Source organism: Ambystoma mexicanum, chromosome 7q, assembly GCF_040938575.1.
Source record: "Ambystoma mexicanum isolate Mex_15411 chromosome 7q, UKY_AmexF1_1, whole genome shotgun sequence".
In the NCBI taxonomy this organism is placed as follows: Eukaryota; Metazoa; Chordata; class Amphibia; order Caudata; family Ambystomatidae; genus Ambystoma; species Ambystoma mexicanum.
In genome coordinates, this window is record NC_090941.1 from 5999208 (window position 1) to 6023814 (window position 24607).

The window sequence follows — 24607 nt, forward strand, 5'->3', positions numbered from 1 at the left end:
CTTATGCGATTGCACCTTACGTTTCTGCAAGGCTCTCTGTCGTCATACTGGCAGAAGATTTGTGCTGCACGTTCTGGGAAAAAACTACAACTGAGGCTACGGGCGTCATGCGTCCTACTTATAACATCTGGTGACGTCGGCTCGACGGAGGCCCTCGAGGGAGCGTATCGACGTCATCGACGCAGGACGCAGACGACAAAAATATTCCAAAGCAGCACAGCTGTGGTGATTACCTGTCATTGATGTGGAATATGTCAGAGGAACATCCCATCGAAAGAACGTTACCAGGTAAGAAAGTAACTCTTCCCATGTCAAAAATTAGCAAGAATATGCACCAGGCTACCTGGAGGCCAGTGCGTTAGTGAGGGTGGAGAATGAACACAGGGAAATGCTGGGCAGGTCTCTGACGATTGTTGATGTCAAGAAAACAATAGATGATTTGGCAACTTGGAAAATAGATGGGTCTAAAAAAAGGTTATTTTTTTAACACAATGCCAGTATTATAGCAACAAAGTTATCTGTGTGTCAAATTGCAGTTTTCTGCAAAACTGCCCAAAACCATCATAGAGTGATAGTGCTGGTACTGCCCAAGCTGGGAAAAGATGTAACTGCTTCCTCCTCCTAAAAAGCCCTTACCTTTCTTACTCTTCATTAAAAAATTCAAACCAAGATATTAGTGAGAAGGCTGCCCTTTTAATGCTTCTTCTGCTGTTGCCATATGAAGTTGGCTATATACTTGGCCTTGTGACCCTCTGTAACTTAAGGAAGTAATTTAACATTCCGAGTCAGGTTAAGGAAGACCTTCTGACAGCAGTAGGGCTCCTCGGAGCTGCTAAGGCCTTTGATTCTCTGTAATGGCCCTTTCTGAGGTGTGTAGTACGTAAGCTAGGCTTGGGTAAAAACCTAATCTTGTGGTGTTTCCTCTTTACAGTGGAGCTATAGCGAGAATGTTTGTATGAGTAGTAACTCGTTTGTTGCCTGTAGCTTTAACTTAGGATACTAGGCTGGGGTGTCCAATGTCCTCCCTTTCACTTGCAATAGCAGTCAAACCCATAGAATGTAAATTGAGGTATACAATGAAGATAAAGACCCAGGCCCTCATTGCACGTTTTGTGGTATCCCGCCAGTAATACCAGCGGGCTACCACCAAACAGAATTACCGTTTCCGCCACTTGGTCTTCCGGAATTACCAGCAGATTCCAAGCGGTGGAAACGCAGGTAAGCACCCATTCTATGGAGGAAGAAAATCCCTGCATTCATGCGAAAAGAGGCTTTTAGGATACCCTCCGGGCAAAATATTACACATCCAAATCATGGAGGTTGCACTCAATTTATAGAGGAATCTATCTGGAGTGGAAGGCCTATGGTGGATCCCACATTCAGTGTAGGAGTATTATTATACAAAAATGTACATTATATAATGTTGTAGAATCATATGAAAATACTGGATTGCATGGACTCTTGCCTTGGCTCTCACCTCACAGGCTCAAGTGCAAACCTGCCTGCTACAAAATTGGTTTACTATCGCCAGGGTATCTCTGCTGTCTCATCTGGCCCTGACCTTGGGTGAGCTAAATGCAATAGCCTTACCTATTGTGACAAGTCCAAAGTATTAGCCTTGTCAAGGTGGGGAGGGGCTGGGAACTATGGATGCCCCTTCACCATGTGCCTAGCTGAATGAAGGCAGAACTCCTAGCCATTGCTTGCCAACCTGAGTAGCTGGCAAACCCCATCAATGGATAGCTGTGGAGGGCGCTCTGTGTAACGACTGTCATGATGAGGGGTGCACACAAACCCTCAGCTGGAGTGGCAATGACAGCCAAAGAGATCCCTGCCGCACCACTGGCAATGTTCGCAGAGGTGTTGGTCCAGGGGCAGAGCACAGTCCCAGAAGGACTAGCACCAAGGAGATACAGCTGGGTGTGGGTGTCAGCAGTGATGTCTTGAGGATTCCCCAGGGGTGAGCCGCACCCCAAAAGGGCCCAATCTGACCTCTTCCTTGTATACCGAAACACTGCATCTCGCTAATGGGAAAAGGGGCGTGGCTCAGCCCTTTTTCTTTGATCAGAAAACTATTAACAGAAAAAGAAAGGAAGGCCCATCTTGGCCAGGCACCAATCAAAGAGAAAGGCAAGGATACAACCCACTAGTGGAAACAGGAAGTGGTGGGTTACCAGGGTGAGGTCAGTAGTCGTGGAGGAGTACCACCAAGTGATCAACAGAAGGAGAGATGGACCAGCAGCTGTTGGAGGAGACTGTTGAAGAGATACTGGTGTGAAGGAATTGGAGGCTCTGCAGGGTGAACGTGCGTTTGTTTGTTTGTTTGCTTGTTTATTTCATTTCTATAGCGCACCAATGCCAGAGGTATCTGGGCGCATTAGTTACAAGTGTTACAAAAGGCATGGTCATGGAATACAAAATAACAGGTAAGTACAATCAGACATAGAATAAGACAATTGGTTACCAGCGGCGTAGAGTAGATATAGGATACATGTTGGCAATACCAGTAGAATGGTATACATTAGAAAATCCTAGGCGGTAACATAGTCCTATATTCGTTATTAGTACTTCTAAGTTAGCCATATGATAGATTTACTTCAGAAGTTCGAGAATGACTGGGTCGTCTTCAAGGAATGAAGAGAGTTCCATAACTGAGCTGCCATAACGGGGAAATTATTCCCTCCAGTTTTCTTTTTAGTTTATACCTGGGAACTATCAGTCCAGGCATGTTAGATAACCTCGTAACCCTTACAGAAGTTCAGATGTTGGGTATATAGGTGCGGCATGGGTCAGGGATTTGTAAAACATTATTTTGAGTTCGATCTTATCCTTAATTGAGAGCCATTTATGCTGTCTTCTTACTTCAGAAATGTGTACTCTCCTTGAAATACTCAGAGCAGACCTGAGTGCATTGTTTTGCAGGATTTGTAATTTATTGAGAACGTATTTATTTGCACCTAAGTAAAGTCCATTACAATAATCCAGCTTGGACAAGATTAGGGCTCTGGCAAGGGTGAGGCAGCTCTCCTTGGAGAGGAGAGGTTTGCAAGCCCTGATCAGTTTGCCCATGTAGGCTATAGCCGAGGCCATGGCGTAAAGTTGTTTATGTAAGTTCAGTGTAGACTCTAGGTAAAAACCAAATGTTTTTACCTCTTTAGCCACTGGGATATTGTTCCCATCGATATTGAAGGAAGCATAATCTGGATTGAGTTTTTTCAGGTTGGATGGTGAACCTAGGATCTGAAGTTCAGTTTTATCGTCACTCAGGCAGAGGCCTTGAGTGGCCATCCATGCCTGAATGATTATATACATTGTGTTCCCTAGGTGTAGATCCGTGTCATAAATACCCGTTAATGGTAGGAGTATCTGGGTGTCATCTGCATAGTTAGTGTAGGTGACACCTCCTGGATGCTCCAAATCATCAAATAGGGGCTTTGTTGAGATGTTGTACATGGTTGGTGATACACAAGAGCCTTGGGGGACTCCAAATGTAATTGGAATAGGGTCCGCTGCTGCAGATGGAGAGGAGACTCTCGTTGTCCTATTGTTTAGAAATTACTGTATCCAGGTAATGGCATTCTGGGAGAAATGGGCTGCTGAGGCAAGGCGATTGTATAGTACTCTATGGTCAACCAGGTCGAAAGCTGCCGACCGGTCCAGCAACAATAGCAGTGCAATTTTCCCATTGTCTTTAAGTTTGTCTATCTGGGCTTTTAAGTCAATCAGCGCGGTTTCAGTCCCATGTTGATGTCTAAATCTTGATTGACGGGTCCCTAGGAGGTGGTTAGTCTCTAAGTAGTCCTGGATCTGCAGGTATGCTACCCTGTCCAGTATCTTCAGTAAGAAAGGGACCATAGTGATTGGCCTGTAGTTTGTAGGAATAAGAGGGTCCAGAGATTGTTTTTTGAGGAGGGGTAGGACCCACTATTTCTTTAAATTGTTAGCTACAATGCCTGAAGTAAAGGAGCCATTGATTAATTTGGATATGAATGGCGCTAGGTCTCTTATGGCATCTTTGTTTATTTGAGCTGGGCAACTATCACCTTGGCACCTTGCTGGTTTAAGGGAGGCAATAATTATTTGAACCTCTGGTATAGAGACCTTGGAAAATGTAAAGCATTGGTATGATTTGGTAGATGGGTTTCCATTGTGGTGTAGGGTATCTGACTTTTGTAAGTTTGGTCGTTTTTCAGCAATTTTAGTTTGCAGTGAGGCTATTTTATTGATGAGAGCATTCTGAATGTTCGTGCATCCGAGTTTGTCCTCTACACAAGGATCCATAGAGGTAATAGATGTCTCCATCTCTCTGAGGATCATGAAGAGCTCTTTGGTACTGGAGCTAGCTTGGTTGATTATCTTATTGTATGATTCGCGTTTAGTGCGCACAATTTCTTCCTTGTATTTTACTGATATGATCAAAAGGTTCATTTTGTTCTTTGTGGAAGGTATCCGTTTCCATAGGGTTTCCAATGTTCTTTTTTACGGCATGCAAGGTTTTTAGTTGTGGAGTGGACCAGGAGTTCAAATGAGCTCTTGGTTTGCCTTTGCGCATTTTAAGGGGGGCGATGATGTCCAGTGCATTGGTCAAAAGTAGAATTGTACATCTCTACAAATTTGTTAGGGTCAGAGATGTCCTCAAAGAATTCAGATTAGGGATCACATGTGGCAGGATAGCGTCCACCGTGATGTTCCTTTTATTCCTTGTGGGGCATGGAGGTGCTGTCAGGTTAGGTTACATTTTAAGAATATAAGCTGCAATGGTAAACGATACTAAATAATGGTCTGTCCAAGATTGGGATGTGATAACTGTGATTTTAGTATCATAGTTAAGGTCAGCTACCCAATCAAGGGTTCTTCTTTGTTGTGAATAGGTTGGGTGACATTTTGGTTAAGACCTTGTTCTATAAGGGTATTGGCAACTGCTAGGGCTTGGTGATCGTTAGGGTCATTAAATCCTAGATTGCAGTCACCTAGTACTAATATTTGTGAGGAAGTTTTAGTATTATCCGAGAGTAATACCATCATGTCTTGCCCAAATGAGCCAAAAGGCCCTGGCGGTCTGTATAGTAGGTGGACAGTTATAGTGCCAGTGTTTGTAATGGGCATTTTTGCTGCGAGTAGTTCACAGGATGAAAATGTGGGCATGGTAGCTATTCTAAGGTTTAAGTTAGATTTTGCTATGATGGCAATGTCCCCACCTCTAGAGGCTACCCTGTCAGCTGTTAAGATTGTGTACTTGTCTGGTACAGCGAGTAGGAGCGAAGGTCCTGCTGCCGCATTAAGCCAGGATTTGGTTATAGCCAGGAAGTCTTGGTTTTCGGCTGTAATTAGATCAGCGATGTGAGTCGCATGAGCTACCAATGGCCTGGCGCAAATTAGTGCACCTTTAATGGTCTGTATGGAGTCTTTAGTGGGAATATGGCGCTTACTTTATTCTGTTTTGGTAACTTGTTATAGTTGCTAGTAGTTTTAGTTGAGGCTTTTCTAGGTACGGTACCGGTCTTGAGTGAAATTGGTGGTGATTTTACGTGATAGATGGTAAGCGGGGGCTGGTATTTAGTTTGAAATCTAGTGCTGAGTCTCACATTTCTGTCTATAGTCGGACAGGGGGATGGCTTAGGGACACAGGCTGGGTGAGGGAAAAGTAGTGTTTGTCTCCCTCTGAGGACCTGTGTCATGAGTCTTGAAGTTGAAACTTAACATAGGTAAAAAAATTAGTTGGCCTGATAGATGCATCCAGGAAGTTGTAGTTGAGCATAGGTAGGAAAGGTGTGGCTTTGATTTCCTGAGAACAGTAATTCATGGTTGGGTACTGAAGGTACACAGGACTACAGTCATATAAGGTTATAGGTGTTAGGCAGAAACCTGTGCAGTTCCCTTGGGGAACACTGCAAAAGATTTAAGTCTACAGGTAGAGCAGTAAACCCCTTTGGTAGCAGTCTGTACCACCCAGATTTACCTGGTAGCTGTGGCTGAGCAGTCAGACTTCTCTCAAGAAGAGTTAGGCAGTATGTAAAGTATACACAATATGTACCAAAACACAATAGCACAAGCAAACACTGACCAGAGCTTGGTTTCAAAGTATATAGTTATTTATTTAAAAACACACATAAGTAAAAACACTCTAGCAAAATAGGGTAAAAACACTTCAACACAGTTATAATGAAAGTAGATTCAATCCTTTCTCCTAGCTAGACAACTCTAGGTTAACACCACTTAATTAAAACAGAGGTGAGTGCTTAACATTAGATGACACTCTAGTAGTTTCCAAGAAAGGGAGAGAAAAAACAGAAATGGGTTAAACACACCACTCTAAGGTCCAGAACACTTGCAATAGGCTCAAAGAAGCACAAAGTCACAGGTGAGCAAAAGTCACTAGGCAGGGCCCACTCTTAGAGTAGCCGGAGCGAAAATGTGCCCAAGATCACACTGTTAGTTAGAGATTCAAAGTCTTGCAAAGAGTCAAAAAGAGTTTAGAGTGGCTCAGAAAGTTTAGCCAAAGTGTCCCAGGCACTCCCAGGTTCGAAAGCCGGGGACTAAATCTACCCCGTACAGTCGGTGGCAAGGGAAGCCAGGCGGAACACAGTACCTTAAGCGGAAAGGATCCTCCAGCGGTGGCAGTTGTTCCAGGCAGTGGCAGCAGGGCTCGACGTCGGTCAGGGGAGAAGAAGTTCTCGCTGAAGAGCAGAAGAAGAGGGTCGTTGCACTGCCCGGGAAGAAACCAGCCGCGGAGTCCTCCGGTTAAAGGGTTGGTACCGACTTTCGCGGTATGGGGGTAAAGTGTGGTATTCCGGTTGCCGGGGTGCTTGGCACAGGCAAGGCGGCCACGAGATACCTCAAAGAACGGAAAGAAGGCTAAAACTGGTTGTCCCCACCAGTCAAGGGAAGGAGCCACTCCGTTAAGAGTTCTCCTCGGTCGTCGGGAAAAAGTGGTGAGACGGTTCAGCAGGGCTCCACCGGGTGGTGTCGTCGAAGCAGGTCGGCTCAGCTCTTCCCTCGTCGGATTCTTGGTCCTGTGGCGACTTCTGAAGTCCCAGTCCCCAAAGCCCTGCTTTTATGCAGCAAGCCCCCATTCACCCAGCCTAGCTGTCACTCAAACATGCTAAGTGGTGAGCCGGGCGGCTCACCACTTGGGCCAATCAGGACGGAGTGCGACTTGAGTTACCAAGGTAACTCAGTCCAGGGTGCCTAAATCCCCCTCCACCCCTCCTAAGTACCCCAGACAGAGTGGCACCACTTTGGAGGGCTTCTGTGGAGAAGCCCGCCAAAAGTGGAACAAAGGGCTCCACTTTGGGTCAGAGTTACAGAGGCGAACACCAACGCCATTTTAGAATCAAGTTTTGGCAAAAAGTCCCAACCGGAGTTATAAAAATAAATATATAAACCGGCGGTATGTTTAAGGCTATCGTAAATAAATAATTAAATGTGTTAGCCTAAAACAATGGGAAATCCCATAGGGAAATATTCGCGGTCGAATATAAAAAGTAGTTTCCACTGCCACCAGCCAAAACTCGATCAGGGGGGACGGAGACGTGCCCCCTCGACTAACAGACCCTGGGGCAATCGAATTGCCCCAGCCAGTACGTCCACAATATGATGGTTTGTACTGGTTCTGTTCAGGATTCAAGACTAGCAAAGTCTTTGGTGACTTTACATGCCCTGGGAGACAGTAGTCAGTCCCAGGGTATGGAGTCTATGTTGGGGAGTCCCTAGGACACCCCTGGGTCACGGCACAGAGGGTGCTGTGTGACCCACATCACAAAAATACATGAGGCCCTATGGAGTAAAAGACCCCATAGCCCATTCAACACAAGGTTTAACCAAGAAAACACACTTCAACATGTCCAAGAGTGAGGGTAAAAGAGTCTCACTCTTGGCAGGAGAAAAAAATTAAACCCCAGAAATCCAGCAAAGCTGCTGGGGGACTCACTAGGTAGGGAAATTCAGCCTAAACAGAGAATTCTCCCTAACACTCGCCCCCCCCAGACTAAGGGACAGGAGGATTTAATCCACTCCTGGATGAACCTCATACCTCTAGTCGATGATATACATCCTAGAGAGTCCATCAGCATTTTGATGGTGACACCCTGACCTGTGCTCAATGGTGAAATCAAACCCTTGCAGGCAGATTGACCATCTCAATAGTTTTGGATTTTCCCCTTTCATTTGCATTAACCATCTCAAGGGTTGGTGGTCAGTCTGAATAACAAAAGTAGAACCATACAAGTATGGCCTAAACTTCTTCAGTGCCCACACAATAGCAAAGCATTCTCTTTCGATAGTTGCCCACCTTGTCTCAGGATCCTTCAGTTTCCTACTGATGAAGCAAATGGGGTGCTCCCTACCCTTCTCATCCAGTTGGCTTAGAACTGCACCTATACCTACATTGGAAGCATCAGTTTGTACAATGAAAGGTTGGTGGTAGTCAGGAGCTCTCAATACTGGAGCCTGGCAAAGAGCTCTCTTCAGTTTTTCAAAGGCCTGATTGCACTCCTCATTCCATTTTACCTTTTTAGGGAATTTGGGAGAGGAGATTACATTCAGTGGAGAAGCTATGGTCCCATAGTTCTCAATGAAATTCCTGTAATACCCAGTGAGGCCTAGAAAAGCTCTCACTTGGGTTTGAGTAGTTGGTGTTGTCCAATTTTGCACAGCTTCAATCTTGCTGGGCAAAGGCCTTATTTCTCCACCTCCTACCTCATGTCCAAGGTAGACCACTTTACTTTGACCAATCTGGCACTTACTGGCTTTGATTGTCAAATGGGCCTGTTTCAGAGCCTGCAACACATGTCCTAGGTGGTTCACATGTTCTTCCCAGGAGTGGCTGAAGACTGCAATGTCATCCAAGTATGCCATGCAGAAATCTTCCATCCCAGCCAGAACTTGGTTCACCATCCTTTGGAATGTGGCAGGTGCATTTTTCAGTCCAAAAGGCATGACCTTAAACTGGTACAAGCCAACTGGGGTTGAAAATGCAGTTTTCTCCTTGGCATGGTCTGTCAGGGCTATTTGCCAATAGCCTGACGTCAGGTCAAATGTGCTGAGGTACTTGGCTGCACCAAGTTTATCCACCAACTCATCTGTCCTGGGCAAAGGATGGGCATCAGTCTTGGTGACTGCATTTAGAGCTCTATAGTCCACACAGAATCTCAAGTCTTTGGATCCTGCCTTTGGTACTAACACAACTGGGCTAGACCATGGACTAGTAGAGGGCTCTATTACCCCGAGATCAAGCATCTTCTTGACCTCTCCTTTGATGTGGGCTCTGATATGTTCTGACATTCTGTATCCTCTGCTTTTGACTGGCAGACAGTCACCAGTGAGTATCTCATGCTGGCCCCAAGGGGTCAAGCCTGGTGACAGTGAGAACAGGGAGGCAAACTGATTTAACATAGATTTGCACTCCTCTTGTTGCTCAGGTGTCAGGTCTGAAGAGAGATTGACTCCTTCAACTTTTTCATCTAAAGGTACACCTCGGAGGAGATCAGGGAGAGATTCACTCTCTTCCTCCTCTGCAGCTGAAGCTAGAAGCAAGGCTCCTACATCAGGTCTGGAGATGTATGCTTTTAGTCGGTTGGTGTGGAAGACTCTAGGAGCTTCCCTGGGTCTGCCCAGATCCACCAGATAGTTGACCTCTCCAAGTTTTCCCACAACCTTGAAGGGTCCCATCCATTTGTCTTGCAAGGCCCTCTGCCTCGTTGGGAGCATAACTAGAACTAGCTGGTCTTGAGTAAACTCAACCATGTTAGCCTTCTGGTCGTGCCAATGTTTGACCAGGGCTTGACCAGCTTTCAAGTTGTCACTTGCTTCTGCCATCATGTGTGACATTCTCCTCCGGAGACCTATCACATAGTCAGTCACTCTGACTGGCTTGAGGGGAGGAGCACCTTCCAACCCCTCCTTAATCAGGGCCAATGGACCTCTGACTGGATGGCCATAGAGAAGCTCAAAGGGAGAATAGCCTACTCCCTCCTGAGGGACTTCTCTATAAGCAAAGAGAAGGCATGGCAGTAGAAGGTCCCACTTTTTCTTAAGGGGTTCTTCCAAAGCACCTATCATGCTCTTCATGGTTCTGTTAAACCTTTCAACCAACCCGTTTGTCTGAGGGTGGTAGGCGGTTGAGAACTTGTAGGTAACTCCACAGGTTTTCCACATGGCCTTCATGTAGTGGGACATAAAGTTTGACCCCCTGTCAGAGATTACCTCCTTAGGAAACCCAACCCTGGTAAAAATACCAAGGAGGGCCTTAGCCACAGCCGGAGCTGTAACAGTCCTCATAGGAATGGCCTCAGGGTATCTAGTAGCATGGTCTACTACAACAAGGATAAACCTGTTGCCTGAGGAGGTTGGAGGATCAAGGGGACCAACAATGTCAATCCCTACCCTCTCAAATGGGACTCCCACAACTGGGAGAGGCACTAAAGGTGCCACATTCTTGGAACCAACCTTACCAGAAGTCTGGCAGGTATGGCAGCTCTTACAATATCTATCTACTTCAGCCCCCATCTTTGGCCAATAAAAGTAGAGTGAGAGCCTTTCCTTGGTCTTCTTGAAACTCAAGTGGCCAGCCAAAGGTATCTCATGGGCTAGTTGTAAGAACTGTTGTCTGTTTTCTTGTGGGACTACAAGGCGTTTGTAGTCTCCAGGTTCAGACTCAGTGGGTTCACTGTAGAAGAGGCCATCTTCCCAGTGCAACCTATACTTCCCAGGCTCTTGCCCATCAGCTTGAGAAGCTGCCTGGTGGCGGAGACCCTCCAGAGTTGGACATTCTCTTTGCCCCTTACGAAAAGCTGCCCTGCTAGGCCCACCTTCTGCCAGTAAAGACTGCAGCTCAGGATGGTCCTCAGGGTCCAAATCTCCAATAAGGTTGGGGCCTCCTTCTAGCTCTTCCTCAGAGTCTAGCTCAACCACACAGGGTTGTACCTCTCTCTCAGCCTCAGCTGGAGGGGGAGTTACAGGTGTAACTTTGGACAACCTAGGGGAAGTCCTTGTTGGAAGCACTGGAGTGCTTGCTGCTGGCTTTTTCCTAGGAGTCTTGGGTTGCCCCTTTGCTCCTGATCTGGTAGTTACTGCAGTAAGTTGCTCCAGTGGTAGAGGAGTGATTTCTGTCATCATCTCCTGAGATAACCCTCTCAGGGTTTTCTCCCTTGCAGGTTTTGTGAGTTCCTGAAACCTTTTGCTAGGAGGTCTGGGGGTATGAGATACAACTCCAAGAGCTTTGAGGTCATTACCCAACAGAACCCTACCTGGCACTTCACATTGTACACTGACAGGTATTTTTACAGCCATATCATTACATTGGATGAGAACTGGTAACTGGGGACACATCTGCACAGGCCCACCAGCTAACTTGGTGAGGCATTTGGGTGCCTTAGCAACATCCTCTGCCTTGAAAAATGATTCATCCACCACAGTTATGCTGGCTCCAGTGTCCCTAATGGCAGGAGTCTCCTGACCATTCACCTGGACACTGTCCTTATAATACTCTTTAGTATTATCTGGGATAGAGTTATAGACATCTAAATTCTGTTGCTCCCACAACCCCAGAGAGACTAAAGAAACACTAGCTGAGACTCCAGTGGGTTCATCAGCTAGTAATAGAAAGTTTCCACTTGCCATAGGTACTTCCTCTTCTGGAGCGAAGGCTAAGGAGGCAAGCTGGACCCCTGAAGGTTTACCCTTACATCTGGGATCTCCTTTCACATGGTCAGTAGCCTTACAAACAAAGCATGAGCCAAAGGCTCGCTGGAATGGAGGCTTGTTCTGACCTCCTTCTGGTCTGGGACCAGAAGGTACACTAGCCTGATTTGGTTTCCCTTGTGGCTTACCCTTATAGTTTTGTTTGGGGCCCTCTTTGGAATTTGTAGTATTAGAATTCTCTTTGGAGTCCTTCTTAGACTGTTTTTCCCCATCCTTCTTCTGAGTTACCCCAGAATCCTTGTGAGTGGCCCTGTTGGCAACCCACAAGTCAGCAGCCTTAGCTAGTTTCCGGGAATCTAATTCCCTGGAATCAGCCAAGTGTTGTCTGAGCTCAGGAGAGCAGGCATCATAAATAGTCTCCAACATAAACAAATTCTTCATACCTTCATAAGTGTTCACCTTGTAACCCTTAATCCATCCCTCTAAGTTTTTCAAACATTCATTCACCCAGGTAGCCCAAGGGGTACCATCATGCTTTTTGAGGCTCCTAAACCTCTTAAGATACTGGGAAGGGGTCTTCCCAAACCTAGCTATCAAAGCTAGTTTCACACATTCATAGTCCTTCCTATCCTCCTCCCCCATCTCCATTACCACATCAGTTGCAACAGGGGGAAGCCTAGAGAACAACCAGGTGAGTAAGTCATTTCCTGTGATGTTCTGGAGCCCATGATTATATTCAAACAGAGACAACCAATCCAACACATCCAACTTAGGCTCATACATACCAACCAATTCTTTAGGCATCCGGGGTCTTTTAGGACTGGAACTTCTAGAGGAGCCAGAGAGAGAAACATTCTCAACAGATAATTTCTTCATTTCTAAGTCATACTTGAGCTCCATTTCCCTTAGCCTTAGTTCTTTGTCAGTTTGAGCATTAAGTTTCTTATACTCCAATTCTAGCTTCATTTTCTCCAGTTCAAAGTACTGAGGACTAAATGTGGGACCTGGTAAAGGTCCAGTAGGTACAGCAGGTAGAGCAGGCAGAGGCCTAGGGGGGACAGTTACAACAGCCTCACCCTCCTCTTCTGACTCTTCCTCAGAAACATCAACATTTTGCTCCATGTTAACTTCAACACTGTCATCTACAGTTGCTGGAGTGGTAGGTTCCTCTGAACCATCACCCAGACTTTGGTTAGCTAACAATCTTTCAATCAGCTCCATTTTCTTGCCCTTAGTCAGGAGATCCTTATGTTTACAGAGCACTCTTAAACAATCAGCAGTTTTGGCTGCAAGGGACTCTTGACTATAGCTTTCTATAACTGACATGTTAGAGGTTTTACTTTTTCAGTGCTAAGCTTTGTGGTTAGTTGCACTAAGGTATCTAAAGCACAATAAAATGTATACTCAATACAAATCCCACCGCTGTACACCAGTGTTAGGCAGAAACCTGTGCAGTTCCCTTGGGGAACACTGCAAAAGATTTAAGTCTACAGGTAGAGCAGTAAACCCCTTTGGTAGCAGTCTGTACCACCCAGATTTACCTGGTAGCTGTGGCTGAGCAGTCAGACTTCTCTCAAGAAGAGTTAGGCAGTATGTAAAGTATACACAATATGTACCAAAACACAATAGCACAAGCAAACACTGACCAGAGCTTGGTTTCAAAGTATATAGTTATTTATTTAAAAACACACATAAGTAAAAACACTCTAGCAAAATAGGGTAAAAACACTTCAACACAGTTATAATGAAAGTAGATTCAATCCTTTCTCCTAGCTAGACAACTCTAGGTTAACACCACTTAATTAAAACAGAGGTGAGTGCTTAACATTAGATGACACTCTAGTAGTTTCCAAGAAAGGGAGAGAAAAAACAGAAATGGGTTAAACACACCACTCTAAGGTCCAGAACACTTGCAATAGGCTCAAAGAAGCACAAAGTCACAGGTGAGCAAAAGTCACTAGGCAGGGCCCACTCTTAGAGTAGCCGGAGCGAAAATGTGCCCAAGATCACACTGTTAGTTAGAGATTCAAAGTCTTGCAAAGAGTCAAAAAGAGTTTAGAGTGGCTCAGAAAGTTTAGCCAAAGTGTCCCAGGCACTCCCAGGTTCGAAAGCCGGGGACTAAATCTACCCCGTACAGTCGGTGGCAAGGGAAGCCAGGCGGAACACAGTACCTTAAGCGGAAAGGATCCTCCAGCGGTGGCAGTTGTTCCAGGCAGTGGCAGCAGGGCTCGACGTCGGTCAGGGGAGAAGAAGTTCTCGCTGAAGAGCAGAAGAAGAGGGTCGTTGCACTGCCCGGGAAGAAACCAGCCGCGGAGTCCTCCGGTTAAAGGGTTGGTACCGACTTTCGCGGTATGGGGGTAAAGTGTGGTATTCCGGTTGCCGGGGTGCTTGGCACAGGCAAGGCGGCCACGAGATACCTCAAAGAACGGAAAGAAGGCGAAAACTGGTTGTCCCCACCAGTCAAGGGAAGGAGCCACTCCGTTAAGAGTTCTCCTCGGTCGTCGGGAAAAAGTGGTGAGACGGTTCAGCAGGGCTCCACCGGGTGGTGTCGTCGAAGCAGGTCGGCTCAGCTCTTCCCTCGTCGGATTCTTGGTCCTGTGGCGACTTCTGAAGTCCCAGTCCCCAAAGCCCTGCTTTTATGCAGCAAGCCCCCATTCACCCAGCCTAGCTGTCACTCAAACATGCTAAGTGGTGAGCCGGGCGGCTCACCACTTGGGCCAATCAGGACGGAGTGCGACTTGAGTTACCAAGGTAACTCAGTCCAGGGTGCCTAAATCCCCCTCCACCCCTCCTAAGTACCCCAGACAGAGTGGCACCACTTTGGAGGGCTTCTGTGGAGAAGCCCGCCAAAAGTGGAACAAAGGGCTCCACTTTGGGTCAGAGTTACAGAGGCGAACACCAACGCCATTTTAGAATCAAGTTTTGGCAAAAAGTCCCAACCGGAGTTATAAAAATAAATATATAAACCGGCGGTATGTTTAAGGCTATCGTAAATAAATAATTAAATGTGTTAGCCTAAAACAATGGGAAATCCCATAGGGAAATATTCGCGGTCGAATATAAAAAGTAGTTTCCACTGCCACCAGCCAAAACTCGATCAGGGGGGACGGAGACGTGCCCCCTCGACTAACAGACCCTGGGGCAATCGAATTGCCCCAGCCAGTACGTCCACAATATGATGGTTTGTACTGGTTCTGTTCAGGATTCAAGACTAGCAAAGTCTTTGGTGACTTTACATGCCCTGGGAGACAGTAGTCAGTCCCAGGGTATGGAGTCTATGTTGGGGAGTCCCTAGGACACCCCTGGGTCACGGCACAGAGGGTGCTGTGTGACCCACATCACAAAAATACATGAGGCCCTATGGAGTAAAAGACCCCATAGCCCATTCAACACAAGGTTTAACCAAGAAAACACACTTCAACATGTCCAAGAGTGAGGGTAAAAGAGTCTCACTCTTGGCAGGAGAAAAAAATTAAACCCCAGAAATCCAGCAAAGCTGCTGGGGGACTCACTAGGTAGGGAAATTCAGCCTAAACAGAGAATTCTCCCTAACAATAGGGGAGTGGTTAGGCACGATGAAAGAAACTAGCATAGGTGCCAGTGATAGAAAACACAGCATATATTGGTTATGTACATAGCAATATTTGTCAAATGCATTCAGTGTCAGCCGATGGTGTCTGTGATCAAGAACATACTTTGCAACGTGAGCACTAATAAGCTAGGAGCATGAAAGTTGCAGTGCACGTTTAGCCAAGCAGGCTAGATGCAAGTTTCAATTACGGTGCACATTTAGCAGGGTAAGCTAGATGCACATTTCAATTACGGTGCAACTTTAGCAGGGTAGGCTAGATGCAAGTTTCAATTACAGTGCACAGTTAGGCAGGCTAGATGCAAGTTTCAATTATGGTGCACGTTTAGCAGGGTAGGCTAGATGCAAGTTTCAATTACAGTGCACAGTTATCAAGGCATGCTATATGCAGAAAATGATATCCGTGTGGGTACTGTAAGCTTACAATTGTCTGTATTGGGGATTCATGCTTGGCTACTTTGGAAGAGCATTGCCTATTGGGCACAGTCCGGTTATTGATTGTGGATGTTGAGTACCTGTTTGAGGAGCGCTGATGTGAGCGTGAATGTGAGATGAGTGTAGTGGTAGGAGCAGAGTGGTAGTGATAGGTGAACAGTAGTGTTGGTTGAGAAGAGGAAGTTGGAGTTCAGGGGATGGGTACGAGAAGAAATATTGATGGGTGAAGAGTAGGGAGGCGGAGTGAAAGATAAGAGGGACAGAACAGTATTGAGGATAAGTCGACGAGGGGACAGAAGTAGAATGAGAGTGACTAACTGGCCTTGGATGGAACGAGTAATTGCAAGGCAGTACTGAAGACCCACCCACTAAAAAATTAACCACTAAGTAGAGTAGGGTCAGCTAGAAAGTCCCAGAGGGAGATGGTGAGCCTGCTTCCAGGGAAAACACCTCTTTGTATAAGATTAGACGTTAGACAGTAGGGATGGCTGATAGATACCAATACCTGGGGGTTCAGACTGGGTTAGGGTGGGATCACAAAGAAGGTGAGTGAGAGGGATGGCCCTAGAGCCTAACAACAGAAAAGAGAAATAAAAACCTTTTGGACTTTTTGAGTCTCTAGGTGTCTTTTGTGAACTATCCAGGTCACCTGTGACACTATAGTCTTGCTTCCAGAGGAAAGATTTATATCATTGGACATATTAAAAGACTTGGAAACTGTCTCCCCAATGGTTAACACATTAGAATTAAGGATATGCAGTGCAGGTTTTTTTTTTTTTACCATCTTCCCCTTAGAATCTCCGGGAATATCTGCTTGAACCTTTCTGTACAAATTGAGTGGCACTCCAAGAATGTTTTCTGCCCTGTATGAATTAGTAAGATTCTTTCACCCGCCAGATTTGCCATCTGTTAACAGATTCAATAACTATTTTGCTAAATTATATGAACAAGCTGCTTCAATGCAAACATGTAATGCAGTTTTATTATACTAAGATAGGTAGATTTCCTCTGGACACAGCAGGAGTATGCCCTAGATGCAAGGCAAGGGAGGCAGATTGTCTTCACATGACATTGGATTCCTCCCTGATTGCTTCTTATTGGGATAGTTTGGCCCACAATATCAGTAATTGCTTCTTTTCCTGAACCCAGGATTCTCCAAATATGGTTATTGGGTATTGTGAGAAACCTGAAGGTGTCCTCACTTCTTTCTCCCCGATATCCTCTGCTCAGGTGGCCAGGGAAAGGCCCTCGTGTTTGGATCCCGACCCTGGGGGTGGAAATGAGTGGGAGGATCACTTGGGTGCAGGAGATTTGGGGAATGGAAGGACGATGTCCTTAGGTGAGACGCAGTATTCCCCATTCCCATTTCACAATGAACCTTCAGTCCCAGAAGCCTTTATAGCATACTGTCCAACCCCATTCCTTTCTTCCTTTCAAAATGACCCTCGGGTAGACCATCAGTATAGAGCGACAATGAAGAGAACAATAAGGAGAAAGCCCCTCCTTATATGAGCAGGTTAGACCCACATCCACCTCCTCTTGTTAATACAAGAAATTGTCAGAATAGGACAATTTGTATTTGTAGGTTATCAGTCTTCCCCCTCTTTCACACACAAACACACTGTCCCACATTCATATTCCTTCAAGAATGGGAAGAGGCAACTAGGAATAATGCACACTTCCATTTGTGTATTTGTATTTTTATTTTTGTATTTATAACGCGCACTGAACAGAATGAACTGTATAATGGCGCAGATAACGATCATAATAGAGAATATAACAGAATTCATATCAAGCCCTCATCATGAAGAGGGTTAGCTATCTGAACAGGAAGGTCTTTAGTGCTTGGCCAAACTGAAGAAGCGAATTCATAGTCCTCAGTTCAAGTGGCAGAGAATTCTACAGCTTTGGACCAAAGACAGCAAATCTTCTATCGCCCCGTGATTTATAGGCTGAGTGAGGGATAGCCAAAAAATGACCATCACTGGAGCATAGCTGCCTCATAGGGTGAATTGGCTGAAGTAGCTCCCTCAGATATAAAGGGGCCATACCATTTACACACTTGAAAACGATGCAAGCTGTTGTGAACCTAATACGGTCTTCAATTGAGAGCCAATGTAGCTTGCGACGAAATGGAGATACATGAGCAGTGTTCTTCAACTTGAATATCAATCTGACTGCTGCATTCTGTGCTTTCTGAAGTCGCTGAAGTTGTTTAGCGGGGATACCCAGCAATTGACTATTACAATAGTCCATGTGCGCGCCAGTTAAAGCTCCCACCACAACCGCCTGATCTTCTGTAGGTATATAAGAAAGCACTTTAAGCAGCAATCTCAAAACAAAGTGTACCGCTTGAATCTTGCCTCCAACCTGGGCTTCAACCCCAAGGTCCTCCTGCCAGATGCAGCCCAAACTTTTTATCTTAGATAAGAATTTTAAGTGTTTGCCAAAAAGCAAGGGATAGGCAAATTCTTTGCAGTATTCAACAGATGCTTTGACCCAAATAAGATAAGCTCAGTCTTTGATGCGTTGAGCTGTAGATAATTTTTTGACATCCAGCCACTAACCTCCTCTAGGCACTGGCCTAGTCGATTACATTTGTGCTCACCACTTTTTGAGATGAGGAAGGGGACTGTGGTTCACCATTACCATGATCAGGCATGTCCCACTAATAAAGCTAATTATGGTCAGGCAAAGGACTTGCATCTGCAGCCAATTGAGAGGCTACAGGTGCATATAAGGAGAGACGAGCAAGAGGAGAGGAGAAGAAGAGAGGAGAGGCCTGGGAGAAGAACGCAGCAACCCAACATGAAGCAGTCTGGAGAGGGGCCGGTGAAAAGGACGCTGAGCGCTGCAGGGGAGCGAGAAGGGCGCAGAGGCCCGAACGGACTGCCAGACGATAGAGAGCCCTGCAGATCCCTGTGCCATGTATCCACAGCCAGAGCTGTGGGACACAGACGACTCCAGAATGCTGCAGACCGCAGCAGCAAGGTTCAGAAGAGGCGAGCACTGCTCACCAGAGCTCCCGACAAGTGAAGGGGGAACGAGAGAAAGCCAGAGAAGAAACCAAAAGCACCCAGGGGAGTGGCCGTGTACCAGTGAATGACAGAGAGGGAACACTCAAGCCGGTGTGCTCCAGGGGATTGTTTGGCCAGAGGAAGATGCCGATCAAATGAAACTTGTGATGAATGGGTCTGGACACCGAAGAGAAAGATATTGAATACTGAACAAGCTGCAAAGTACTTTATGAATTATTGAATATCAAACTAAGGAAAAGATGTGCAAAGTATATGTGCATTTAGGAACATAGTGAAACCAAGTAAAAAGCACTGATTGACCATGTTGAACGTATGAGCCAAGTGAAACCCAGTAATGCGAGCTTACGAAGCAAGTGAAAAGCAAAATAAAAGCACTATTGGATAGTGTCAAAGCAAGGTTGTTTCAAGGAATTGAACACACCACGAAATGAGTTGTGTGAAAGTCATGTTCTGGCATAGTCAAGAAACTGCCGAGGATAAACCAAATTAAATGTGTACTAATAACACAGGCTCAGAGTGGAAGCCTGTGTTGGCAAGAAAGTCCAATGAAAAGAAAGTGAACATCACAAAGTGCCAAGGGTTATCGGTTGCGTGACCTGTGTGAATAGACAACTGCTTCTAGACCGAGTAACCCCTACTTGGACATAACCAAGGAAAGTCAAGATACTGAAGCTGTTTTGACTAACGCGTGTTAAAGTGATTAAAAAAAGGAGCAAGCTCTGTGAATCATTGAAAAGCCTGAAGGGTTACCACGTCGATTTGGAATCATTATTGAAAGTTTGCGAAAGATGAACTGAGTGTGAATTTGAAGCTAGAAGAGAGCTGCCTTCTTGGGGAAGGGAACCCAGAGACTTTGTGAACTGTGTTGAACTTGGGGAAGGGGAAGCTGAAAAGCAAGACAGGATCAGGAAGAAGCTCAGAAATATATTTTGAACAGTTTCTTTGTTTGCTGACATCCCTACACGTATATCTTTAGTTGTGAGGGCAAATATAGGTTTTGGGCACAGACAGACTTTGAGTTGAACTTAATGACGCAGACTATCCTTAGTTTCTTTAGGTTGTGAAATCCCACCTTAGCATAGGGCAAGTTAGACCTTACTCCATCCTGACATTTGAGAAAAAAAACATTTTATTTTAGAAAGGTGAATCTGTTGTCTGAAGTCTGTTTGCTTCATGATGCCTTCACAGTATAATGGTTCTGATGCCAAAAATGGACTGATGGATCTGCGGTCCTGACATGTCTGGTAGCAAAATTACTAGTAGCAGTAGATTGATGAAAGGCACTATACCGGATTGGCTCAGATCCTTGGTATGGTGTCATGATCATGAGGAAGTTTGAAGGGAACTCAACCGCAATCGACACATTGAAGAGCATTAGGATTATTTCAAGCACTATATGTTAAACCATACATAAATACATTCCACTGCCAAGATCTTGGAAAAGTCTTACTCTGATAATGTAAATATGGATAGTTGATAGTCCATACATTGCAGACCCATCGAGAAGGTCCACTTGTCTACATGATACTGTTTAGCATTGATATATAATGATGATACATTTGTAATGAAGAGTTGGAATATGAAACAAATTGAATTACTAAATTTATTACTGAGACTGCGTTGAGGGCACACGCTTTGCTATCATCAATATAATTATTTAGAAATTAAATGAAATTATTTACCCAACTCACCTTATCCTCGCCACATAATTTCAACTGCAACTGTCTTTATCCACAACTGCATAAATACATGGCCTTTAAGCTACTAAGCTATTAATGTGTCTTTCGTTTTGTAGATAAAAGCATACAGCGATGATAATTTTCATGGGCACTGTGCGGAATATACAGCAGAGGTTTCAGACTTAACATCAAATATACCCTGTTCCTTTAAGGTTCTTCATGGATGGTAAGTTTATAACGTTCCTATTTGTCCAAGTGAGCCTTCTTTTATTTTGTTATATGAATACGATTGTGAACAGAAACAAAAGCATGTACATATTCTAGTGGTAGTTGGCTTGATCTAGTTAGGTTTTACATACTGTCAGTTATTATTTGTGTCTAACCTTTGTTGTCGTAATCACTTTTGACAGGGCCACTGATCACGCCCTGACGGGGGTGGGGTAAAGTCTGACCCCAATAACCCTGGCTGCCAGAGAGTGTGATATCTAACAAAGAAAGGTGAAAAAAAAGCCTTATTGGGGTAAGCACAAGTACTTTTGAGTGGGAGGACAGGAGATGCAACACACCGAATCGGAGTACAAAAAGAAATGCTATTTTATTTCATGATAAATAGCAATAAAAAAAGTATACCAGCATTATAAATTGAACCAAATTACAATGACATGCACATTACACATAGACCCAACACATATATACAAGATAATTGTACCTAATAAAAAAAAGGTTCTCACCTATAACTGGCCCTAATGACAATACTTAATGACCTCAACACATCAAACGTATAAATACAACGTAATGCCCTGATTGCATCAACCTAACCTGCTTCAGTCCATAGTCCTATGAATGGGGGATCTTCCTCAGGGGTACCAGAAGTCCATTGTAGCATGGAGATGGGCAAAGGTACCCTCAACAACCCAACTCCACGAACTCCAATCAAAGGGAGAACTCGAGTCTGGGATTCCAGAAATATGTGGCGATGTAACGATCTTGAAGCGTACGTCCAGCCAAATAATCTACCATTCTAAAAAACACACTAGAAATTGAACCACCAATTAAAACTAATAAAATCTGCACCTCCACCAACACCATCCTCGACTCACCCTGTCCACATGTGCAACAATAAATGGATAAATCCATAACCTCCAATGTACCATATCCGTTTATGCCGGTATCACACATTAGTTCTTATAGACTTCTTCAATTCAATTGGACCTCAAAAGTAGATCTTTCCATAAAACATAAGGGACCAATTTGACTCCTAGAATCTGTGTGGGCAAAACATGGGGAAAATGGTAACCATTTAAAAAAAGAGGGAGGACCCCTTTACCAAAAACACAAGTTTCGGTACCCATCCCACACATGGAGGGCTCCACAGGCCAGATGTAATGATACACCCGAAGTGTGCAGACACCGGAAAGCCATTCTATCACCAAAGCCCAAAGCTAGGCAGTTCCAATACAGGGTGAAAGTGAGTGGATTATAGACACACCACATGGTGAAAATGTCTGTCCCCAGGATATTCATGCTAGACCCAACAAACATGACGTACCTGCACTAATTCATGGCCTGGAGAATGTAAATGGGTGAATATACAGGACCACAATCGTATTTCTGGTTCATGGTATCCAGCCCATCTCATATTATTAGATTATTAAAGTGCTCGAAGGTCAGCATCTAGAAGAGTACTGCACAGAAATGGGGAAAATATTCATCGATGAGCACACTGTATGCAAATACAGGCAAGCTCAATAAACGCCAGACACCAGGATATAATCCAAATGATCAACAATGGTGACACGTGGCCCACCCACAAGCCAAAAGGATCAAACAAATGAAGACCGAATGGAGAATATGGGGAAAATGAGGAAAATGAGAAATAAATTAGAACAATAAGGGCTCCCTTACCACAATCACCACATTTCGGACACGTGAAAATGGTCCCCGTACTCGGCAGCGGTCCATACACCAAGCTTAATATAGGCAAGCAAATGGCTTGAAATGGATCATGTGAGAGAATTCAAGTGATCAATAGGTGCATAACGTGGGCCCTGCACAATGCGGACCTAATTCCCAATCAGCACCGGTAGGAATGCCAATAAGGCATGCAAAAAACTACAAAACCCAGCATAACGTGGCGGTAGGACACCCAGAGGGCTTTCAATTAAGGAAAAACGAATTTGAGCACAAGAAAAACCAAGCACACCACCACTGATAAAACAAAACAGACATGTTCAAGGTTAAAAGCAAGGTAGTCTAAAGCAGCGCTGAGCCGCTAATTTACTGGCATACATCCCACTCACTATGTGATTTCATAACATTAGGACAGGGACGGCGAACCATGGATGATGTACAATATTAATGTCAACCTTATATATTCATGATTGTCAGGATATAAGGTCTGTGACCAAATTCCTAGTCATGATTAAAAGGCAATATATAATTGCAGTGCTAGATCAAAACACCACATGCACAGGCTACGATACCGGCCACCCGAACACTTACATCCATCTGTGTTATTTGTACATTTAGCACGCATGATAATCCTATTGCCTTATTAACTATTTAGTTGCCAAAAGTGACCCAAGCAGATACTGAAAATCCATGGATTGATGTTATTCATCTTATTTATTGTGCCATTCAAAGCATTCATTTACCCCCTCAAATGACTTTGTAATTTAAAAATCTAGCGCTGTTCCATCTCCAGCAATCTGCGATCCACCTGTTCCTGGCAGAGAATCTGTGCACAGGATTCCTCCCATTAGCTCCTTAACTGCCAGGCCGGCGCTATGGCAAGATTGGGTGTCGCGCTGCACGACATCCTTGCAAGAAAGACCACAGACCAGCAACGGAGAAGAGCCAACCCACCAGGTGAAAATCCCTAATACAGCAAAGCTGCTTAGAAAAGGCCAGAGGGGCTTGATGCCTGTATGTAAGGTACCAAGCCCTCCCCTGTCACACCCCCGGAAGAGCAAGGTAAGCCATTGGTAGGGTAACTAGCCAATCCAGAGAGGGGAAAGGATATATATAAGAGGGAGCTTGGGAGTTGACTGCCGTGGGTTGCAGTTGGGTGAGGAACGGTGGTGGCGGAGGATGTCCAAGAGACGAGACGAGAGGAGGCGAGATCGATTGGAGTGCATAAGCTTTTGCTAAAGAGATCGTCTGTGGAGTGTTTGTGCGAGAGAGAAAGGAGTGTTGGTAGTAGTAGAATCAGGTAGTAGTGGTTGGGAGTAGAGGAATTTGGTGGTGGGAGTAGCGAGCAAAAGCCCATTTGTGGTAGAGTGGGAGTTAGTAGTAGACAGGTGAGCAGGGCACCATATCCCTGGGAGTGCCTGAAGCTCAAACAGGGTCTACTAGAGAGGGGAGCAGCGCACCATGTCCCTAGGGTTTGTAACAGTGAGAAAGGACTAGTGTTTGTGGCGGAAGAGGAACAGTGGGAGGCGGGGAAGTAGAGTGAGAGTAGTAGCGAAAGGAACAACAGAGGTAGAGGAATAGTTGGGAGTGCAAGAGATTGGAGGGACAGCGACATAGTTAGAGAAGAAGTTGTTGGGAACAGAACAGAAAAGGGTCAGGTGTGAGAGGTTGTGAAAGGAGTGAGCTTGACGCAGGGTGAAAGAAGGCACCATTCTCTGTTCCCAGAGACTAAACAACGATAGCAGAGGGAAAGTTAGAAGTTCCCTAGGGAGACAGGTACCCATCGATTTAGGGATGACACCTGTAGAGGTAGTCAAAAGAACAGGTAGCATGTTACCGATCGGTAGGTTACTAACAACCCAGTAGGGACGTCTGGGGCTGGGAGATGAAACCCAACAAAAGTCAAAAGAGAGGAAAGAGCTGGCCCTAGCGCCAATATTCCCATTAGGCCCTGAAGAACCAGAAGAGAAAAGTAGCCATTCTGACAATTAAGTTCAATAAAACTCATCGCCCTGTCACACACTGTTTAGAACGTCTGTTTCTTTGAATTCTCTTTCTCTTCCTCCGACTCTTTTGCCATACGTGTCTCCCCTTTCCTCACCTTGAAGGCTTGCATTGACAAGATAGCAGAAATTTCTCGATGCCAAAACAACTCCATGTGCCCCCTCCTCCACTGCCAGACACAAAACTGCTTATCTGCTTTAACAGTTATAATTGTGTTGTGTAAGGATTCCATCAGAATCCATTGGCAATTATTTCTTTCTAAATTCTGTATGTTGTGTAGGGAGCTTTATATGCGTAATTTCAAAGTGCGT

At 45.1% G+C, this 24607-nt stretch overlaps 1 protein-coding gene across 2 annotated transcripts in view; it reads left to right on the top strand.

Moving 5' to 3' along the window:
* Positions 1-24607, top strand: part of CRYBG3 (crystallin beta-gamma domain containing 3) — a 2312058-nt gene that overhangs the window by 1579808 nt on the left and 707643 nt on the right. For both annotated transcript variants that reach the window (XM_069639009.1, XM_069639010.1), the window contains one exon: positions 20498-20607. In XM_069639009.1, the coding sequence (XP_069495110.1) occupies positions 20498-20607 (110 nt within the window). The remainder of the gene's footprint in view (positions 1-20497; positions 20608-24607) is intronic.